This window comes from Scatophagus argus, chromosome 15, assembly GCF_020382885.2.
Source record: "Scatophagus argus isolate fScaArg1 chromosome 15, fScaArg1.pri, whole genome shotgun sequence".
NCBI lineage: Eukaryota > Metazoa > Chordata > Actinopteri > Scatophagidae > Scatophagus > Scatophagus argus.
The window spans coordinates 7,627,638-7,650,105 of record NC_058507.1 but is presented as its reverse complement, the minus strand read 5'-3'; the positions used below and the strand labels follow the sequence as shown (position 1 = coordinate 7,650,105).

The following is a 22,468-nucleotide window of genomic DNA, read 5'->3' as shown; positions in this document are numbered from 1 at the left end:
GTCTTTTGAATCTCTTTCAGTTTGAGTCTCAATTCCAGCTCTAGCGGCTGTATTTTCAGTCTGTCCAAGCCTAATGACAGACAGTCCTCATGTAGTAGTAGCAGCATCCCAGGGCACATGACTGGCAATTAAGCACTGGGAGGACCACCCACCTCTCAGCTGCAGTGTGGATCAATGCTAGCTCACCTCATCAGTGTTATTTATAACACCCTTGATTTCTTTCCTCAACCTCCCTCATCCCCCAATGCATCCATCTACCTGACCCCCCCCCCCCACACACACACACAACTTCTCTTTTTCCCTCATCCCCTTCTCTCTTTCCATTCGTACTGGGGTAATGAGAGAAAAGTAAACTATTCCAAAGTGTTGTTGATAGACATGCAGTTGGAGAACAAAATTCCTGGCACAAATATTTTTTTTTTGCCCTTGTTAAAGAGATTGTCCATAAATTGTAAGAATAATTGTCTTTGCACATTTTGTTTTCCTCTTTAGATATTTCTTATGTCATCTTTTGGCACAAATACTCGCATAGTTTTCAGTTACACCTTTTTACATGGGGCATTTGTTCATTCATACAAAAACCCTTTCTCTTTTTTTTTTCTTTCTCATTTTGGAACTCCGAATATCACATTGCTCCATATCAGTAGGCCTATCCTGAGGATTGTGTGTGTGTGTCTGTGCAGTAGTCAGTGCTTTGAGAGTGAATCTCATGATGTCAAAAAGACGTGCTTCCAATTTAATCAAGAAAGAGATTAAAGTGGATGTGTGTTATTTTCAACTTCGCCACAGCACAGCCATTTGTCAAAGTCAAAGCTGTGATTGCTTTGGACCCACCGTTATCCACTGCCTGTCAAAATACTAGTCTGAGCATCTTGTAGAACAGAGCATTCATCCAGGGGAAGCACTCCAGCTTCCTGGATGATCGTGGTTTAATTTCAAAACAGTGTTTGAAGGCTAGTGAGAAATGTTGTGGTAACGATTCTTCTTGCAGAATGTGATTTCACAGGGGTGAGATGACTTTTACAGGAAAATCATAGATACAAATCAACCTAACTAAACCTGCATGCTGTGACGAAACACTGTGATTTAAATGAGATCAGTATCTACAGTTTTATCTGGTAAAATAATTTGACTGTTACCGGCTGTATGAGCATGACACACATTAATGTCATTATACTGTAGCTTTTCACTGGTGCCAGATAAAGTCAGTTGCTTTGAGGGTGACTTCTGTTTTGACGGAGCTACCTTGCAGAGTCCTCATGGCCTGCTTGGCCTTTGCAAATGAATTGCTGCCCGCATGGACTGCGCGGTCAAATCGTCCAATCTCCCTGTGTGTATATTAGACTCCAGTAATGTGCTGCCATTATGAAACAATGCAAGGATAATTGTCTTTGCTGGCAATTAGCTAACAGGTTGGCTCAGTGCTATTGTCAGGCATATCCGTCATGCCCCCCTCCAGCACCAGACTGCGCTCTGGTGTGTATGTGCACGTATTTGTGTGTTTTTGTCAGACTCCAGAGGGAGGGCAGGCTGGTGCGCGGCAAAGATCAATAGACTTCTATATAAGGGACATTACCCCCGACTGGGTGAGCGGCTTGCCTTTGCCTAGCACTATCGTTTTTTTATTCCCGTTCTCTTTCCCTTTGCATTTAAGAGACACAGGAATGGGGCCTTTGGGACTGTGGAATATATGTACAATCACTAGTGCTGGATCAATACGCAGTTTTAAATTGTTTTCTGTCCCTTCCTTGTTTTGCTCGCTTGTTGTTGCACCCTCCACCCCACCTCTCTCTCACACACACACACACACCACTAACTACACACTTCTTCACCACACCTCAATATGACGGACACCACCACGACGAGCTGCCTCCCCCTTCTCCGTGCAGCAAAACTATTGGGGAGCGCACCAGTCAAGCAGAATGAAAGACTATCTGGTAAGGCTTGTAAATAAATCAATACATTCAAAGCAGTTTTATCACTTATTGAATATGATATCAACATCCATAATGCTCCTTGTCTCATCAAAAGAGACTGGGCAGTAGGGGATTAAAGGTCACATGTGCACATTTATACTGCTTATTTTAAGGTCATTAGAAGATGAACTTAATGTGACTGTTTTTTCGAGAAAAAGCTTTGCAAATACAGCATTTTGAGCTAGTTGGTAGAGCTTCACTGAATGAGAGTTTCAGATTTGTTGTGGAATGGTGTATTAGATGGGACAACTGCACTAGTTTTAGTTTATAAGAAACTAGAAATGCAATAATAAGAAATGCAACTAGGGCAACAAAACATTTATTTTCATTATATTTTAGTTTATCTATCTTCCCAAATGATGTAATCAAATTGATTATTCCTCTTGAATATCTAATATATCTTTGAATTGCTTGTAAAATATTTGGCATATTTATATTTTATTACCACAGTCAGATTATCATAATGGAGTAAGGGGACAAAAAAAAAGTATATAATCACAATAAAATTGAACTGAAGAACCACACTGAATTGAAATATCTTTTATGGCCAAAATCACAACATAACATGTATTAAATCTATATCACGTGTATGTACTTTGTATAAACACTTTGTGTCTCAGGCCACTTTTAAGTTCTGCAAATGATACATTTACATTATAAACAGCTGTATTGTCATTCCAGCTCTTTGTCAGTAGACACTACCTCTTAGAAGTCACTTGCAGGCACATTGGGGGAGCTCCAGCTCCTTCCTGTCCCCTCCTGCTATCTCTTCATCTTTCTATCTATTCCTCCTTTGACAGCAGTTGATGTGCCTCTAGATTTAGACATACTTTTTTGAGGAGGCAATTTTGCCAGCTATTTGACCTTTTCCATTTTCCCAAGGCCCAGCTCCAGATTAGATTGCTGCTCCATGTTTTGTAACTATGTGATTCGACCGCCTTTAAGATTTATTGTCACATTCCTTTACAGAAGCCTTGTACACGAGGTTATAAATGTCCCGTGTTTGATGTTAACACTGTGAGAATGTTAGCGTCTACTATGATCCCGTGGTTCCGTGACAGAATTCATAATAGCGTCAGTGTTTTGCAGATCAGACGTGCTGATAACTGAATATTGTATTATATTCTATCCAGTAAAATCTCAACTTCCACTCTGATTGTTATGGTTCCTCCTCTCTTGTCTTCAAGTGCTCCTCTCTTCTCTCTCTTTCTCACCTCTTCACTGGTGTGTATATGCAGCCTTTTTTTCCAAATAATGAGAGCAAGGGCACTTCATTAGCAAAAAAGCGAGGGAGTAAGGCGGCAAAGGCAGAATGAGTGTTTCTGTGCATGTGTGTGTGTATGTATGCAAAGGGTGGGTGCAAGGGAAGTAAGCAGCAGCGTGGCACTTCACTTGACAAGTATACTAATTACTCCTTTTCAGCAGAGAAGCTCCAGTCAGCCTCTGCCACAGTCTAATGGCCTGACCTAGGAAGCCTCTCTCCATAGCAGAGCCTCCCCAGATCTACTATTACTACTGCGACACGCACACACACACACACCTAGACATGTGCACATACACACACAGAAACGTAGTCTCATCTCACTGCTATCAGGGAGAATCAGGTGGAAGCAGATCAGTTCTGCCCCAGTAACCTCTTCAGGGACTGGGCTCCTCCTGCACAGGAGATACCACCTCATATCATCAACTAGCACCTACACACCACCACAGACAATTTTAAAAAAAACACACTCATTTTTTTTCCTCTTCCTCTCTCGCTCTCTCTCTCTCTCTCGCTCTCTCTCTCTCTCTCGCTCTCTCTCTCTCTCTCTCTCTCTCTCTCTCTCATCTTCTGTTTTTTTTTTCAATACTGGAGGATAAATTTAAAAGGAGTAAATTGGAAAATCAAATGAGGGCTTTAGGCAGCCGCAGAGATTTGCAGAGCTGTCGGCCAGCGTCGCAGAGCCTCATCCATCATGTCCCACAAGTAGTCAATTCCTCTAGTATCTGTAAATGTTTTCAGATATTAGCCAATTTATATGCTCCGAGATTCATCATGGAAAATCAGCTTTAGCGGCGCACATTATCAGGACCTGTCTCTCCCTTGCTCCATGAAGTTTGATGAACGAGTGCCCCTCCACAGCTCAATGGCTGGTGCATGGGGAACATGGGGGGGGGCATACAGACAAAATGTGTAAGCACCCACCCCCCCACCCGTGAAAAAAAAAAAGTGGGTTTTTTAATTAATAAACAAACTTGCAGAGGAGCTCATCAGTGTCAGGGGCAATAACAATCGTCATCCGTTATTGTTTATTACGGTCCTCCCTCAACAAATGTTGCTATCTAATGAGGTTTCCTAACATTTTTTTGCATTTGAGATAATGGCTTTTTCACCCTGGTGGAAAGAGGAAGAGTAGTAACAAACGACACAAGTAAGCAATGAGAAATCAAGCCAAGGTTATGTCGCTGTTACCTTGCCTTGTATAGTTTATCTTCTTTTGGATTACATATGAAAACAGTGGTTTGTTTACACTGGATGTTTTCTTTTGCAAATCCCAATGGAGGCGTAGCGTTTCACATCTATTATTCTCCTCTTCTCTGTTATTTCGGTTCAGATGTTGACGGTGTGATATGGTGCCTTAGTCAGAATTTATACCAACCTGGGACAATTACAGTAAATTTGGTGAATGTTTACAAGGTGCAAAGTCGTGCTGCAGGGCTTTGTTCCCTGTGTCTGGTGTTCTTCAGATTATGCTTTTTATTTTCCTCCACATGTTTTATGTGTGCCTCCGTGTGTGCCTTGAGAGTGTGTATTCAAAGAACATGGCGTGTGTGTGTGGCAGAGAGGAGCTCAGGGTGTCATAGAGGAGTGCTGCCGTGCGAGGCGGGGGCGTCTTTAATAAATGTATGCTGATGTTGGAGGCTGCAACGATGCGAGGGATGCAAGAGCCCTGTTGTTATTTACTGCTGTGTTTGTGCACAGCAGCGAATCCTGGGCCTGCAAATGGCATTACAGCCAGTGATAAATGAGCATTAGGGTAAACTCATTTTAAAAGCATCCTGATTTATTAGCGGCCTGGCCTTCCATTTTCATCAGGTCAATGCTTGGCTGAAATTCTACAATGTCAGCGCCAAGGTCACCTCTTTATGGTTATTTTTAACCCCATCGCTCAAAAAGAGCAGGAGAAAGGGATCCTATCACTTATTATGGCCATCTACCAAAAAACATCAAAGGTCTGAAGGGACAAGGAGAGAGAGGGAGAAACCTGGTCTTGGAAGTGTGTATTTGTGTGTTATGTGAGAGACCAAAATGTGGTGGTGGTCAACCTCCAATTATGAGTGCTAGTAAGACAAGAGCTTTAATGGCTGCCGTTTGCCTTCGGGGAGGTTTATTACACACTACTGTTTTGCAGAAGCAGCGTCAAATCTATAAAACGACCATTAGGAAGAGGGAAAAAATCAATCAAAATGCCATTAAAGTGGAATAAGTTGCCAATATTGCTGATGTGGTTGCGGGTCCTTTGATTTTCCTTCAGATTATTAGGCACAGTCGAGTAGTGACTTTGTTAAGGGAAACCAGTGTTGTTGGGGAGTAATATGTCTCCTGGCTTCATAAAGTTTGCTGCCTCATATTTCCCGCTTTATTGATTATCCATTATCATTTGTCATGAGGTGTCCTAACTCAAGGGGAAAATATAACCCTCTTTCTTCACCGCTGCCCACACTACATAGGAGCATGGTATGGATCTGCGTGTGAAGGTACCAATCTCTGAGAAAAATGAGCAAAGAAATAAAGCACAGCCCTGTGCCTTGCAGCTCTAAGAGAGAGTGTGAGGTTATGGGGGGTTGGGGGGGGGGGAGTGAAACAGAGGAGGTGGCAGAGAAAGATGGAGACAAAGAAGAAGAAACAGAAAGAGAGGAGGGAGCGCTGAATGGGCTTTGTTCTTCTCCACCCTCCTGCCTCTTTATTTCATCATAAGGTAGACGAGGGATCACAGCACTGTTTGTCCTCTGTGATAGGTTTCTCAACGAGTGACGCCTATAAAAGAAATGCAAAGCCAGGACAGAAAAGAGGGCTCTTAAGGGTTTTAAAATGTTCTTCAAAATGCCTTTCTACTAATGAAATACATTTAACACACTCTTAATGATCCAGGCGGTGTTTGTAAATGTACACCAAAGCCATTTTCAATTGATCCCTTTTCATTTGGATTTTTCATTAGGGTTTTTAAGTCCCCCTTTTTTTTTTTTTTTAAATCAATTTTTATAAATCTTCAAATAAGCTGTCTTCTTTTTATATACTTTGCACAGTTCTCTGGATGAGCTGGGGAATCTCTGTGAAATGTTGATACAGGCACCATCCATGCCTGAAATGTGAATAGAAACATTGCTTGTATTGTCTGTAATGCTGCAAGTCTGTCAGGACCATGTATCACTAAAATGGCATGCCTCAACCATTTCGTCACACAATGATACAATCCATTTAATCCAAATCTTTTTAAGAAATGATTTAAGGAATTTTTTGCTGTTGCAGTGCCAGCGAATCAATCCAGTTGGCTTTCCTTTCTGATTTATAATGTTAGTAGAGCAGGAATGGGGATGAGAGATGCAGAATAGTCAGCGTTCATAACATAGATAAACTACATGGGGCTCCTGTGCTCTGGACTGAAACATTTATCTATAGGAAATCTGTATAGACACCAAGCAACCATCTAATGGACTAGTGTGGAAATACTGCACTAACAGCGGCGTGGTGAATTACAACATGTCAAGCCTGTCTCTTGTTTGTATATTTTCGCCGTTTCCTCTCAATTCAATGCAGCACTTATAAACTTTATAAATATATTTTACATTTATAGGTTAGACAAGCTGTTTTTGATGCAATTTTGGTATTAATATTAATGTGATTTTTGTATTTATTTCTCTTCATCTCTTGCCTTTCTGTCTTATTTTCAGCCTCGAAAACAGTCCTCAACAGCATGCTTAGAGAGCCCTCATTAATTACGGACCAGATTTTGGCCAATAACGTCTACCAAGTAAGTGTTATAAATTTAAGTTGCAATATTACAAGGAACAAATTTAAATTTATTTTAATTGCTTCATTTCAGTTCTTTATACTGTAGAATTGTGTTGCCCCCTCCTTTTTCAGTGTAACAAGTTAACTACTTACAGTGAGTTTTTAAGTGATGTTGTAGCACCTGGCTTACAGACGGCATCAGCCCCTCACGTTTGCTGACGAGGTCATGTGAGAGCCAGCGGTCATGCCTGCCAATCTGCCAGCGTCTCATGTGTTTTCACTGTATGGCCTCCCTTCCACCTATCCACCCTTTTCTCATGCCATAATATTTCTTCCCCCTCTTTTCAGTGCACAATAAATGACTGCTGTTATGGACCGCTGGTAGACTGCATCAAACAGTATCCTATCCCATAAAATTTTAAGCCTGAAATTGACGAGGAGCTATTGAAGGGGATGAGATGTGTCTGGCTTCACCTGACATAAAAGTTCTGCTTCACGGAGGAAGTGTTTCATCCTGCCTGCCGCCCCACTATCACTGATACAGGGGCTGGAAGGTGATGGAGGGAAGAGGAGGAGGAGAGGATAGACTGATCTAAATGCATCTCTATGTGCACACAGTGTATCAGAGCCAATGTTCTATGATACAAGAAAAACATCATTCATAAGCCTTGTGGTGGTTAATGTATTCTTTTCTTTGGTATTTCATTTAACCCACATGGTGTTTTATTTCATGTTAATTATTTTTTAAAAAATCAGTTATTCTTACATTCCACATTTTGAAATACTTTTTAATTAGATTTTTTTTTTTTTTTTTAACTTCTGATAATGTTTATGCCATGCAGCACCAAGGAGAGTTCTGGACACAGCAGTCCAAATTGCACTAATAGTTTTTGATTGCACATTAGTTAAGTTGTGTTTGTTTATAATTCAGTTTTACTCCTCGTGGTATCTTTTCACTCTCTGTCTTTGCCCAACAAATACACCCCATCCTTGCCTAGAAGAGGGCTCGGCCTTGACTAAAGGGGCAGAACTGGAGTCCAGACTATTCAGGGGAAAGCAGCTGGGTAGCAGACCAACTATTTCCTAGGGGAGGAGACTTATTTGAATGAGTGTACATGTGTACGTCCGTATGTTATTGTGTCTGGCCAGACTTTTATGTGTGTGGTGGGGCTGGGTCATTCTGTTCATAGGCAGCCAACCCTGTCCTCTCTTGCCCCCCCACCCCTTTTTCACTTTTCTTTGGCTGTCCTCTCATCATTGTCAACTTAGAGTCAGTTACTCCATCACTGAGAGTTCATGATAACCGCCTACTACTAAAAGCTGCGTCCTCATATGAGAGGAATAACTTTTAATACATTATGTATTAATTAATTGGGGTCCATTTTGAGTGAGCAGTATTTGCTGAGGGCAGTACAATGTCTGAAGAACGTTTTGGTCTCTCTCTTGGAAAAAGGTTTAATCTATATGGCATCCAGCCTCTGTAAATGCAGGATTTCTTTCAGTGTCATCAAGCAGCTTGCATCCTGATGCAAAATGACATTTATTATAAAAGCATTTTTCTTTAAGGGTTTTAGATGAATGAGTGGAGCAGCTAGTACAGGCGCCCTATGCATTTTGCCAAATTGGCATTTGTTTCATCTTCCTCATTTAGGTAATGCACTTGGGAGATTTGTTGTGAAAGCAGATTAAGGTTGACCTGAAAACTTTGATTGTGCTTGTGCTATACATTGGCTAAAAGAGAAGTAGCTTTCGCTTTGCATAGTAAGCAGGTAGTGGAGAAAAGCATACTCTTAACTTAAACTAATCTCAAACATACATGTGCATAGTTGAGCTTACATCGGCTCTCACCTGCATGCTTATGTTGTTACCACAGCAAACTGACTTGTGTTCTGTGGTTTTTATTGTAGCCAGTTTTCCAGGTAAAATGCCTTAATTTTACAACTTTTTTTTCTATAGTCTCATAAATATTACATTTGAACTTCTTATCTCATTTTACATTATTGCCCCTGATGAAAGCAAACAGCTTTAAAATTTTGGGGTCTTGATAGACATATAAAATGCTGCTGTTGCCATTTGTTGTTATCCTTGACTCTCTATTCTCAGCGCTATTGGCCAAGAGCATGAAGTGCTGCTCTGTGACAAACTGAAGGAGAGGAACCTTTCCTTTCTAGGTAAGCCATATCTTGACCTTGTCATAACAATTCTCAAGTCAGTGTGGTCATGGCAGTGTTGCCTTTTTGTAAATTTAGTAAAGGAATGCCTGGACATGACTGATATGCTAGATGTTATCTCTATTAATTTGCCACCATCAAGGAGCTATTATCAAATATCCTTGTTGTAACTCAGTAGCTATCCATTGGTAAATATAGTTAGAAGCCATTTGTATTGTAGTGATGTCCACTGTGACCTTTACCAACGTAAATACATATATTGATGTAAAACCACGTCTCACAATGTATTTCATGAGTAAAATAGACATAGTACATACCTGTCTTGTAAGAAGAGGGCTAATTCAGGCATTGCCCCAGTAACCACAAAATGTAATGTCAGTTAGCCAGTCTTGGCACTGATGGTCTCATTTGCTTGTGTAGGTTATACAGAGGCATCAGTTTTAAAATCTGTTTTATAACCAGTTTAAAATTCCTTGTAGCTGCTGTAACCAGCACCTAGCACCATTTGTCTTCTTCCAACAATATTAAATCAAGGTAGAGTGTCCAGGTGTGAAATTGTTAAACAGAATTTTTAACCCTTCCTTACTACCATTACCCCCCCAGCCCATCCCATCACCATCCCCTAGGTCAGATGAGTGATGAAGGGTAAAAGTCATTCCCTCTGCCATTAAGACCATATCATTTATTTGGACCTGGAGTGCTGACCTTTCCTCAGAGCTGTACACAGGACTGTTCTAAAACTGTCAGAGTTCGGGCGACACAAGGGCCACTGAGGCAGTCTCACCCCATCTGATAAATGAATTGGAAATAAGCTACCCAACAGCAGAGATGGCCCATTAATTTTAATCAAAGATGATGTAAAAAAGCGATTAGAGCCACATGACAATGTCAACAGCGTGGTAAGAATGAAGAGAGGCTCCTGCCACGTACACATTTATACCCACATTACCACAGCCGGGATGCCCCTCTCTACCACAGGCCTGTGGCACCCCGTCGCTGACCTCACTCAGCTCGCTTTCTCCCTCCTTGGCTGATGCTACTTCCTCACCATCGGTGACACCGCCACCCTCCATCTCTCCTCAATTCCCTTCCATGCCCCATTAGTTGAGCTTGGCTGGAGACAAAGAGGCAGGCCCTTGGAACTGAATGACCTGGTCAGCCTGAGATTTAATGGAGAAATCAGGTGTTGTAGGGATAATGGCTGAAGCGCACCAGAAGTCAAGGACAATGGCTGCGGCCTGTGCAAGCAGGGGTCAGGCTTACGGAGTCTATAATGCCAACCTTGTCCCCCTGCCGTATATTTTATAATGCTCTGCCAAACTGCAAACTGGAAAGCAGCTCTGTAACTTGGCTTTACAGGTTTTTTGTGCATCGACAGCAAATATGTGGCAGATGTAGTTAATGGTTTTACTGTGCATGCTGTCCTCTACTGTTATTTCTTCTTTGCTAACACTAAGGATTTTTGTTACCAGCGCCTTGGTGAAGGCCATTAGGTTACCTGCCATTGGCTGATGTAGCAGAACTTGTTCAGTGAAGAGCAAAATTATTGTAAAGTAAGAATCAGATGTTAAAATTCTGCACTTAATCTCTCTGTAGATGAAAACCAACTAAGAGCCATGGGCTATGACAAAACACCTGATATCATCCTGGAAGTCCCCATTGGTTAGTATCCACATGCAGCTGTCAAAACATTTTTATGTTAATGTCAGATTTTCTTTGATTTTTGACAATGACGGGGGAAAATACTGCTAAAATGCCACCTGTCCCTGCTGGATCATGCTTGTGTGGCATTCTTGTTACTGGTGTTCTGAGTGCTGCTGTGTGTGTTTCTATTTCTGAAAAGCCGTGGAGGGCCACATTGTACACTGGATTGAAAGCAAAGCCTCATTTGGAGACGACCACAGCCATCGCACCTATCTCAATGAGCAGTTCTGGAGCTATTGGAACAGGTGAGTCTCACCTTTAATTTCTCACCTATTTATATCTTGTTTTCCATTTGCTTTATTACCCATATAATGTTGCTAGTCCTATTTCCCCAGTTTACTTATTGTTTACAACTTCTCCTTTTTTGACCGCTACGACGATAAGCTTTTCTCACTATTATAATGGTAACTCATATATCTGTCTAACAACGCTAACCACACCCCACTCCCGGCGCAGACCGAACCAACCACACACTTCCAAATGGTACATCTGTATATCGCACTACTTCCACATCCACTCCTGTCGTTGGAACCTTTTACAGCCTGTGAGCATGATTGTTTTCCAGAGTATATTGTTTTGAAAGGGAAGCTGGGAAATGGGTGATTAATCCATTGCATCTGTTGTCATGAGAACCTCTGGACAGGAAAGGGCCCCCGTGGTCTGCCACTGAGGGAACAGAGGTGTGTGCATGTGTATGCATATGAATGTGTGTATCTCAATGCTAGATGTGAATAAGATGCTCAGAATACGTACTTATTTCATTTTCTGTTGAATAAGAGTGTCCCAGTCATAAAATAAGTAAGATAGGTTAGTCATACCTTATTAAATGCCAAAAGAATTGACTGTTGTACAGTGTGTCATAAGTTATTATCCAAATCATTTAGCACGTTATTGAGTGTTATATTGGCTTAATTTCAAACTGGGGTAATCAGAATGACTTTTGTGCTTAAGCATGTATAGAAAGAAGCACAGAGTTCGCTCACATGTGGTCTTCACATCTCTGTCTCCCTTGGCACGAGGTTTCAGTCACCATGTTGAAAAGTTGCCCATGCTGCCTCAATTCGCCATGCTCCGGCCCCGTCCCTCCCACCCCCCCTTTCCCCTCAGCCGTGACGGCCAGCTGACATGTTGTGACATGGTGCTGGAGCACCAGGAGGTTCCAGACCCCAGGCACAGCCGGACTCTCTGTTTGGTTTTGTTTTCTCGGTGCTTGTACAGCACCAAACCAGGATCAGACTTCTAAATCTGTCAAGACTACAACACAGAAAGACAAGCTGTTTATCTTGAATTTATTTCCATGTATGTTTTTATATGTGTTGTTCTTCCACCTGAAACTACCCTTCTGTTGTTTGCCTATCAGAGATTAGATAGCAAAATGCTTGCTGGTGTTTAGGTCTCCCTGATATAGAGATATCCATTCAAAAGACTGATAAAAAGTAAAAGTAAGAAGAAGACAAACTGTGGCTCCACAATCAGAAAATGTTAAACCTGCCTCGCGGTGACTGACCGACTGATTTCACAGAGAAGCCACCGGCGGAAGAATCATTTAATTTTCAGGGAAGGTGACTCATCCAATATCACTGAGCAGTTAGCGATGAGGTCAAGGTCATAATCAATGGCGTGTGTTTTATTTTCTCAGAGTAGCATAGTTTTATTTGGAAATAGCCTACTTCCAGAGCAAAAAGCTCGGTCTTTTTTTCTCGCTGTTTTTGATGCCAGGAACTAAAAGTCACTGAGGTGTGAATTTTAAAAGGGCCAATCTGTGACGGTTTCCATCTCTTTAAATGTCGTTAAGATGGCTGCTGACAATAAAAGGCTTTGTTTAAGCTCCAGAACATTCCTTGTTTGATGAGAAAGTACTTGAATGATTGCTGTCTCGGTCAGTCAAACTTATAGTAATGTGAAAAGAGCTCATGTGATTAGCACCACAGACAGCATGACATCGAGATCAGATGTCTCCATAAATATTTCACTGTGTAAGTCAGTGTTCTTGGTTTGAAGAAAGTGGCATTAATCTGTCTTTGGTCTACCTCTTTGGTACTAGTGGTATTAAGTTCACTGTAGGTTAAAATATCAGAATACTAACAGTCTGACTGGACAGTTAGCGTTAGTCTAAGCCTCACATGTTTGCCCACGGGTGTCTTTCATTGGTATTCACTCGGGCGGCCTTGTCCGAGCGTATTAAGGAACTGACAAAGGAGATCCTATCATGTCAGGCAGCAGCCTGGTCAGATAAACATTGTTGTGTCAAAAAAGAAAAAAAGAATGTCAGTCCCTTCAGACCCCACCTTTTCCAGCACCCTTGTAATTTTTAATTGACATTTACTGCTGACATTTGAAAATGTGCCTCATCTTTCTCTTACTGTTAGTGCTTATGCACATTGTGCGCACACACTTGTACCTCAGACAGTAATGCACATTTGTGTTTGTAAAGTGAAGGCAGCGAATTTGGGGTCAGCACTTTGTACTCACAAAAACATAAACCACTGGGGAAATGGGGGGCAAGAGAGTGACGTCATCTTCCTTTCACTTCTCATTAGTTGGATTCGGTTTATGAGATGAGCGCTACAGGGCTAATGTTTAGGACATTTGTCCATTCCTTCATTCATCAAAATTTAGTGCTTAAGTCCAAACCTTTTGGTGTTCTTTTTGACTGCCCTTGGAATCGCACAGCAGTGTTTGTAATTACTTCATTGCCCCTGATTGACATTTGCAGTGATTTGCTTATTTTTCATGAATTCCCTGCTTCACCCATTGCTTGTGTTAATTGTTCTCGTTTTGCCCTCAAGCATTGCAGAGTGAGCTATGGGGACATGTTTTTGTAGACGGAAAGGAAAAAACATAACTAATTTTCCCTCCGAAGCCCTCACCAACTGCATTTATCATCCAAACAATAGTCTTGCCAACACACTAACCCCATAATGAACCCCTCTTCAGTGGAGTGAGGGGTAATGACGCTTCACCTACAATGCTCCCAAGAAAAAAGATAAAAGGGGAAAAAAATGGAGAGAAAAACGGTCCTCTGCCGAATCAAACGGCGTGTTCAGGCCCGGTGCTTGGATGAGATGGTGAAGCAGCAGCTACTGGTGTCTTCCAGCCATCAATCTTAGCTGGTGGCGTTCCAGAGCCAGCAAGCCCTCTGCTCTGACGGATGTTCAGATAATTGAGTTATCCATCTCGCCCAACTATCAGAGTTGCATAAAAATTATTCACCTGCTGGTGAATATTAAACACATAATGAGCCTCTTGTGTGTTTTAGGAGAAGTGGGTAAGGTTAAACACAGCATGTAATGAAATATGAACCCTTTTGTGGTGCCACCTTAACTGCCCCTCCTTGATTATGGTGTGCTTAAATCAATTATGGTTGGCAAAGTTCCTTCTGTAACTCTCCAAGCAACAACTGAAGACCTGCCCTTGTGATTCTCTGATTAGTTTATCTTATCAAATAATTAATTCAGAATACATTCAGATCGTGACAAATATTTGCTGACTTCCTGAGCTCATGTGTTTGTGGTTTTGTTATTGCTTATTTCAAGTTTTGACCATGCTGCTGTAGTGGTCCCTGTGAGGTTTAGTTACTTAATGTATTGTTGTCAGTTTGCACAGTCCTCTTGTGTATCCTGAATGAAGGACAAAAGAGAAGTTTTGATATTTGATGGATGGATAAATAGATGGATCTATGGATCAATGATTGGTCCTTATTGTCAGGAGAGTGTGTGTATCACAGCTTGTGCAAAAATATGCTTAACAAAAACCAGTCAAAACATTAATGGAACATCAAAGCACAGTCACGAGAACGAGAAACGAGAACATTTGACTAAAATGGCTACAGTTCCTCTTAAATTGGTAAAATGCTTGTCCTTTGCATTTATATCAGTCTAGTTTTTGCTTGTTTCATACTCTCTTCTCTGAGAGTCCACTCATGTATAGTTTTGTCTGATTATGAGGGATCTTTGCAGCACTTACTTGGTCTCCATGCCACAGTTGTGAACCATGAAATAATCGGTAGAATAAAAATAAAATCAGAATATACTCTTTAACACAATAGAGCTTTTCGGCACCAAAACTACTTAAGACTGTGATCTAACACATTACAAGGGAAAATGTGGAGTTAAATGAATGGATTCAGAGCCTGTACTTCTGTTCGTTGTTTCCTATTTTCCCTCCCCCATTCCACCCAGTCCGGGCACAATGGACAGCCTGTGTGGAAATGAGCATGGACGCCAGCGCGCCCCCACCCAAAGTAAATCAGCTGTGAGATTCGTAAACTGCAAAATGTGTCAGAGTTGAAAATGTTAGCTCTCTTAATGGAGGCTTGAAAAGGTTAGATCTGATAAAAAGCTGTCAAACGTCCACAAAAAATGATTTATAGCGATATAATGGGACAGTATGCCTCATTTCTCCCCCATATGAAATGGGGGTTAAGACTTTTGGGTTTGCCATTATACATCATCTGGTTTGACCACTTTGAAATTTGTTGAGACTCTTGCATTATGTTTCATTTGGCTCTTTTTGTTTTAGTAATTTTGAAAGTCATGGCCTGTTGTAATGTGGATAATTTATGTCCTCCCATAATCACCGGCAGAAAATTCTCGTGCTCCAGAAGTGCATATCGATGTCCATTCAAATCTGTTTTGCATAAATGAGATTAGTGTTTGTCTTTTGTTGTAGCTTTCTGTTTTGGTGTACATAATAGAAGTAAAACTACAATTAATGAGGGAGTCACAACTCTGAAGACTCTCGGCGGACTGTTCTTACCACATCCCTAATCTGCTCGCTGACACATTGGCTAATGAATAGACAAAAATCTGATTTATGTGATGTTTTATATTAGTTGACATAGCTGCAATTAAACATCTTGAGGTCTTTGTGAACTTTTTCCAATTATATCTGGAACTGTATGCTGCAGCTTTTACAGCTCAAATTGCCTGGCAATTCTGTTATATTCTCAGAGCCGTCAATCCATTTGCGACATGAAATTAATTTTTTGTTTCAAGATATTGTACATTGCCATCCTTTTTTTAATGAACACGTCCATCATTTTTTGTTGAACTTTTCGAAGCTGCAGTGACAGGAATGCTTAATATTTGGAGTGTAATGACACATTGTGTTTAAGACAACCCCTTTTGAGTCCAGCTGCTAAACCTTTAAACAACGTTTAATGCCTGAGATGTACAGATAGTGTGCAGTGAAATTACTGGTTAAATAGGAATAAAGGCATTTTCTCATATTTAGAACTGCATTTACTTAAATAGTGTACCTATACACATTTGCTTCTATCCAGTCAGGTTATGTGATCCAGTTTAATGCAACAGTAGCATAAAAGAACATTAGCCTCGGCAGCAGAGCCATCAGACAGCCAGAGCAGATAGGGGATGTCACCTGGGAGAGGGCGCCCACAGGTCGTGGCTGCTGCTGATCCAATGAGGCTGGACATTACAGGGCCATCCCTGAGGACAGGTACTGGCGCTTCAAGGGTGACGACGTGACACCTCCAAGACCTGTGCCCTGCCATACTTTGCCCCCTCCTTCCTGTCAGAGATGTGCATGACAAATAAAGGGAGAAAATGGAAAAAAAATCTCCTCTGCAACAGTGGCCTTTAAAAAAGAACTAGAGTCATAGTGAACCCGTATGCAAATAGCCGCAATACTGCAGCTATTGGGAGTGTGTATAGTTTCTTAAGCCTTTCTATTATGATGTTGATGAGGTGGCTTTCCAGGGTGTTATGGTTGCAGAGTTTTTGTTTACTTAATATGCATGGAAAATTGTTGTTAGAGCTTAATTTCCTCTGTTTTTGAGAGCACAAAAGTCATTTTTCCTGCTAAAGCCCAAGCACCTCTGACATTGCCTTCCTCCTATTTATAGTTATGGATACCCCATGCAGTGCAGGAACGTGGCCCTTTTTATTGTTTCCTTTGTTATGACATCCTCTTGTAGAATATTCCACAGCTAGAAAAATAGCTATCCACAATGGTGGTTCCTTTAGGGCTTTGCAAGTGTTTGTTTTAGGGCACATCAGCACACAGAAGTGCAATGCTGGCCCCTAAAGCACAAGCAACTTGGAATATTAATGGCAAATGACAAGTCGGCTCTGATGCTTCAAGGATTTCATGCTTTTAAGGATGCACATTTGGGTGCATTGTTTAAGGCGTCTGGGGTGTAATCCACACTCTCGGGTCTCCAGCAGCCCCGGGATTTAGCTCTGCTTAAGCTTCCATGTCTCCTATTTATTTTTGTAGGCTTGTATGTGTGCATTATCCAAATTTGTCATTTACCATTGAGTGTGAGAGCAGCTTTGACACGGCCGCTGTGTGTATAAACGAGGAGCGGGACAGAAAGCGGCACCCCGGCGATACATTTCCCTCCTCCTGTCTTTCTGCTTGCCTGTGACACTGTGAGATGGAGAAGAAAGCCTCGAGTAAAATGAGGTGCAAGCATGTCTACTCTGTGAATTCCCGTTTTGCTATGGAACTTTTTAAAAGATAAACGTATATTTTTTGTCAGCTTTCACGATGTATGTCATCAGACTTACAGAGACCCCCCCATCCCCCCTCGTTTTCTTGATGCCTCTTTCCACCTACAGTGACCTTCTGGGTTTCGTTCCAGGAAGAAGTCAGTAGCATTTGTCAAAAGCACAGAGAGTAGTGGGCAAGGATTAAAATGGCTCTTTTTAAAACCCAATCTAACAGGAGAATTTTGATGGCCGTCTGACCCCCAAAGGACACCACTTTGTGACATAAATCTCTCAGTGATATTTTCTTGACAGAGAGGTAGTCTAGACAGATTTTGCACACAATACATGGTGCTTGCTTTGTTTCACACAAAGGCCCGTGTTCACACTTATTGGCAGATATCTTCATAGAGAGATGGGAGATAGGAAGATAATTATAAGGATGTCTCTTATCATACAAAAGTTGTGCTCTTGTGTTTTGTTGAATCTATCATGAAGGCTAAAAGTAGTTTATTACTCGATTTTTATAAACCTGTTCTCTGCACATATACACACTCATTTAAACACGAAGCCACAAGACAAATATTTAATGCTCTTAAGGACCTTTTGTTCATGAGTGCTTTCAAGCGTTTTATTTCATGCACAGCAGCTTCAAAGTCATCTTAATCCTGCCCAACTAAAGGGCTTAATTGTGTCTTAATTCTCTATAGAAAAGGATGACAGAAGCCAGGAGTCATTAGATGATTCCTCCAGTGTCCTCCAAGGGCCTAAGCAAAGCACTGGACCACGAGTCCTGTGGCCTGTCAAAGGAAATGAATGCAACCAAGAAAAGCGCCGCGAAAAAATACCGGTACTAAATCTTTACCGATACTAAATACCCCATTGAATGGAGACAATGTGGCATTTTGTTTGTTTATCAAACATTACGGTCCTGATAGTTGGTTTTAAGGAATGACGTTTTGCAAAGCGGAACAGGGATTTCATTCTACCATGGTTCACATGGATAGAAGAGAAATGCATATTTTAGTTCTGGACACACACCTTCATGACAAGGCAAGTGTTTAGAGGATTTTCTTGGTTTATTTATTTATTTGGATTGACTTGTCCTACTGTGACTAACATGGTAGACATTACGCATATTTTTTAGTATGCTTCAGGATTTAACTGAGCCTCTTTAAGAGCTGCTTGGGTTTAAGTCAGTGGTCTTTTGCATGGTACAAAATAACAATTCAGTTTAGCCAATCTGTTTCTGCTTTAATTTATATGGTGGTCAACATTGTCTTGTGTATTTTGGTGTACAGAAATGGGAAAAAGACAGAGAATAAATAGAATATTTTTTACCAAATGACAGCCAAGGAAACAATGCTTCATATTTCTGCCTTTGTGTTTAAAGAGCAGCCCTGTGTGTACCAGATAATGTGCTGGTACTCATGGTCTGTGGAGGCCCATCAGTCACTGTGTGGAGCTGGTGGCTGGTGATAAGTGGTTCCTTATAGATAATCTAGACAGTAGGCTTCTTTTTATAGGCCCACTGTCCCTCACGTAACCTTGGTTGTTTTGTTTTTTTTCCTTTTTTTTTCCCACCACCCATGGTTATTTTCTTTCTTTTTAACTGATTTCACCTTTTTGTTTATCCTCTCTGACATTAAAATCTTTGTCATGTGGTTCCCAACAAGTGCCGAATGAATTTCTGTGTAAATGCGGAAAAAATATCGCTAGCAGAAATGTAAAAGATAGACGCATGTTCAGCATTTCCAATACTGAGCACTGTCCTGCCTCCGTTTGACCTCTGTGTGTACTGACTTGCAGAAGATTTTGGTGTTTTCTAACTATAACAAATCTTTGATATTATGGACTGAGAGAGCAGGCCTCTCCTCTTCTCAGACAGTGCTGTAAATAAGATGATATTTGAGAGAAAACTTTTGAACATACAAAAGAGAAACCTGCATCACCAATCAGCTTCTCTATCCGTTCCTTAATATATGACGTCAAAAGCAGCCTCGCTGTTCTGAATTTCCACCCATCACTCTACATTTAGTTACACATGGATTTTAAAATTTTTTTCCACTCACCATCTGACCTCATTCATATCCCAGAAGAACACTGATATATGGTTTGAATTGTTTGTTTCACCATGTAAGACCTATATCTGATGGTACCTGATAGCAGTCATTTTGATTGATGTACCATAAATAACCAAATTTAAATACTAGATGAAGAGGCATTTGTTTTTGTGAGCCTCGCTTTATGTTTCGGTATTAATTCACTTTGTTGCATTGTTGCCAGAAATGCTGAAAGAGATACAAGCACATCTGAGTCTTCCCTCACTGGCCTGGCATTTGTTAAAGAGCTTCATCAGGACCCTCTTCCCCCATCTTTGTTCCCAGGCAGCCCTCTCCCGTCTCTGGTTTGAGTTTCACGTCTTGCAGCGGTCTGATTGCCTGATAGCTTAAACATCTCTGCCCGCCTGTCCCTCAGTGGGAGTGTGTAATCAAAGACACATGAGGAGCCTGTGTCCAAGTGCTGACCTTCTGATTTTGCTCATCAATTCTGGGGGTTAATGTACAAGATCTATCAGGTCAACGGATTTGTCTCTCTGTCAGGTCTGTAAATGATTAGGAAAAAATGCATTTGGCCACTGAACCCTATTAAAACTTCTTAGAATAAATGTGCACTCAATATGACTACCAAGATAGTCTTCGCTCTCTTTTGTGTTAATAATGCAAAAAAATCTTTTTCTGCTTCTATTGTACCACCATAAACAAAACCTTTGTGACAAGGGCTTAAGGAGTTAGCGGGGTAATGATATGATCCAAATTCCATCTCTGTCTGCTGTCGACGTGACGTTTCATCATAGGAGGGAAGTTGAAACGTGTGATACCCAATCCTTTTTTCTTTGCACTGATGCAAGATAACAGAGGCATACATTTCTGAACAAGTGAAATATAAACTCTGCAGTGAGTTTGGGGCTTTTTGCCGACCCCTTTGTACAGCCGCCACGGACATGTCGGAGAAATCTATTTCTCATTTTGAGTGATATCTCTATCAGCTGGCACATTCGCGCCACGTTAAACCTGAAATATGTCTCTTCAATGACGGCTGTGTGTTTTAAATGACCACTCTTATTTTTTGTAATAGGCGTCTGTGTGTCATGGAGGTTACAAGTGAAAGGGCAGAATAGAGCTGTCTGGCGATAGGCCTCTGATAGAAAGTGCCACTTCAATTTGAGCACAGCTGCGGCTAAGGCCGGGCTGGCTCACTGTCCGGCCCGACACGTCGCATTCTCTTCTCCTGCAGCTGGAATGGATGTGAAAACTATTAACTTTAGACAGAGTTTTGGCCTGAACAGTTCTGATCCCTTCCTTTTATTCATTACTTATCTTCAGTTTGTCAGGAACACACACTGACAAATACAGTCTCGGACACATTTACATTTTCTTTTTTTAAGTTTACTGACTTCTTGAAGGCCTTTGAAAAACAAAAAAAAAAAATCCTTGGGCTCAGTATACTCTTGCCACAAAATATTATTACAAATTTATAATGCCATGCGCCATTAAATCACATCTTACTTTACTTTTTATATTACTTTTCCATTTGATAGGCCAGGGAATACAGAATACACCTCTCCTAATTTGGTGACGAGGGGGTTTAACAGTTTGAGGAACTCTATCCCTGGAGCTGCTGACAGTCCTCAGCCCCCCTGAGTCCCTGCTAAGGATGGAGCTCGCGGTCAGAGAAAAGACTACTGGCTCTGTTTTAAATATTCGTTGTGGTTTGAATTAGAAAGGGGATAAATTCTCTGAATAATGATCGCAAAACATTTAGCTTTAGCTGCCCGGGTGAAACAAAACACGCTGAAGTGAAACTTTGAACTGCTTTACTTTTTTCTTTTTTTTTTTTTCTCCTCCCAGCCGTTTTGTTTTCAAATTGTAGCACTGAGTTCATGGGAAAGTCGCTCCGAGGTTACCTGCGCCCCTGCAAAGTGATGGAAAAAAAGCATTACGGCCGCAAGAATGTTTTTGCAGTTAGTTGAAATATTACTAACCTTGTCAAATGTCATTTTGAATGAGAAAGCAAACATATTTTAATCAGGGTTTTAAAGGCAGAGCTTTTCAAACTGTGACTCCAGGAGAAAGGGGTCAGCTAATTGCAACGTTTGATGTCATGTTTGGTCTCTCTTTCCATTTTGAAGCAACTGCCTGGAAGCATGCTTGCTCTCCCACTCTGCTCTTCGAATCACATGCAAATACACACACACACACACACACACACTCCGATGAAAAACTACTGAAGGGTCTCAGAGTTCTCAATGCTGTAATCTTCATAAAGTCTTCGCTCCTACTTCCTGTGAGCCCTCCTCTCAACTTGAAGCACCAACCTCTCCCTGTATATGCATCACTGAATCACAGCAACCTGACAACAGTGAGATTTAGGGATCTTTTTGTGAATTTTGTGAATGAATGTACATGGGCATGCCAGAGTTAATACCTTGTTAAAATATGAACCCCACTTGGACCATAGGTATGTGCAAAGCTCTCCCACCATCGTACAACAGGTTAATCTACCAAACACACAGTCCCAAATCTCTTTGGTTCTCATAATTGCTATTTTAACAGCGGCAGAGGGGGCGGGGGTGTAAGAGGAATATACATTGTAAATTATGTTTGACAAGGTGGGGTTAGCGGTTTTGTTGTGGCTTGTCTTTAGTTATTACTCACACTTCCTCCTGCCATAGATAAGGTCTGTTGGTGAACATACCAAGGTGAGCGCTGGCGCAGAGCCCTTATCGCTAGCATTGATTTAGGGCAAGAATCCAGTGACAGAGGTCATTGTGCAGTAAAGCTATCCATCATTCAGGTTTGATTTCTGCTCAGACCTGTCTCCAAGTTGTCTACACGTAGGCGAGTCACAAGGAGTAGAGGCCATGGCAGGGTTGAACTGCTGGGAGGTGCGATGTGGATGGTGTATCGAGGAGCTAATGCTAATTTTGTGTTAAGAGATGACAAGAATTAAGCACTTTAAGACAGTGATTAGAGGTTGAGATTGTTGTTTAGATATAATTTGGAGTTGCTCTAACAGGGTAAACTTAATTTGATCCTCTAATTGTTGTGTTGAATCCACAAACTATTTGTCAAACATTTAAGGCTCTGACATGCTTATAAAAGAAATGTA

At 41.2% G+C, this 22,468-nt stretch overlaps 1 protein-coding gene across 5 annotated transcripts in view; it reads left to right on the top strand.

Annotated features, from left to right (window-relative positions):
- The window catches only part of cdin1 (CDAN1 interacting nuclease 1), a 52,064-nt gene that overhangs the window by 15,388 nt on the left and 14,208 nt on the right, over positions 1-22,468 (top strand). For 4 of the 5 annotated variants that reach the window (XM_046412375.1, XM_046412377.1, XM_046412378.1 and 1 more), the window contains exons 7-11: positions 6,909-6,988; positions 7,318-7,367; positions 9,073-9,140; positions 10,737-10,802; positions 10,984-11,089. In XM_046412375.1, coding sequence (XP_046268331.1) covers positions 6,909-6,988; positions 7,318-7,367; positions 9,073-9,140; positions 10,737-10,802; positions 10,984-11,089 — 370 coding nt within the window. Of the gene's footprint in view, positions 1-6,908; positions 6,989-7,317; positions 7,368-9,072; positions 9,141-10,736; positions 10,803-10,983; positions 11,090-11,863; positions 19,990-22,468 lie in introns of those variants that run through there. The other variant, XM_046412380.1, reaches the window with a different exon arrangement.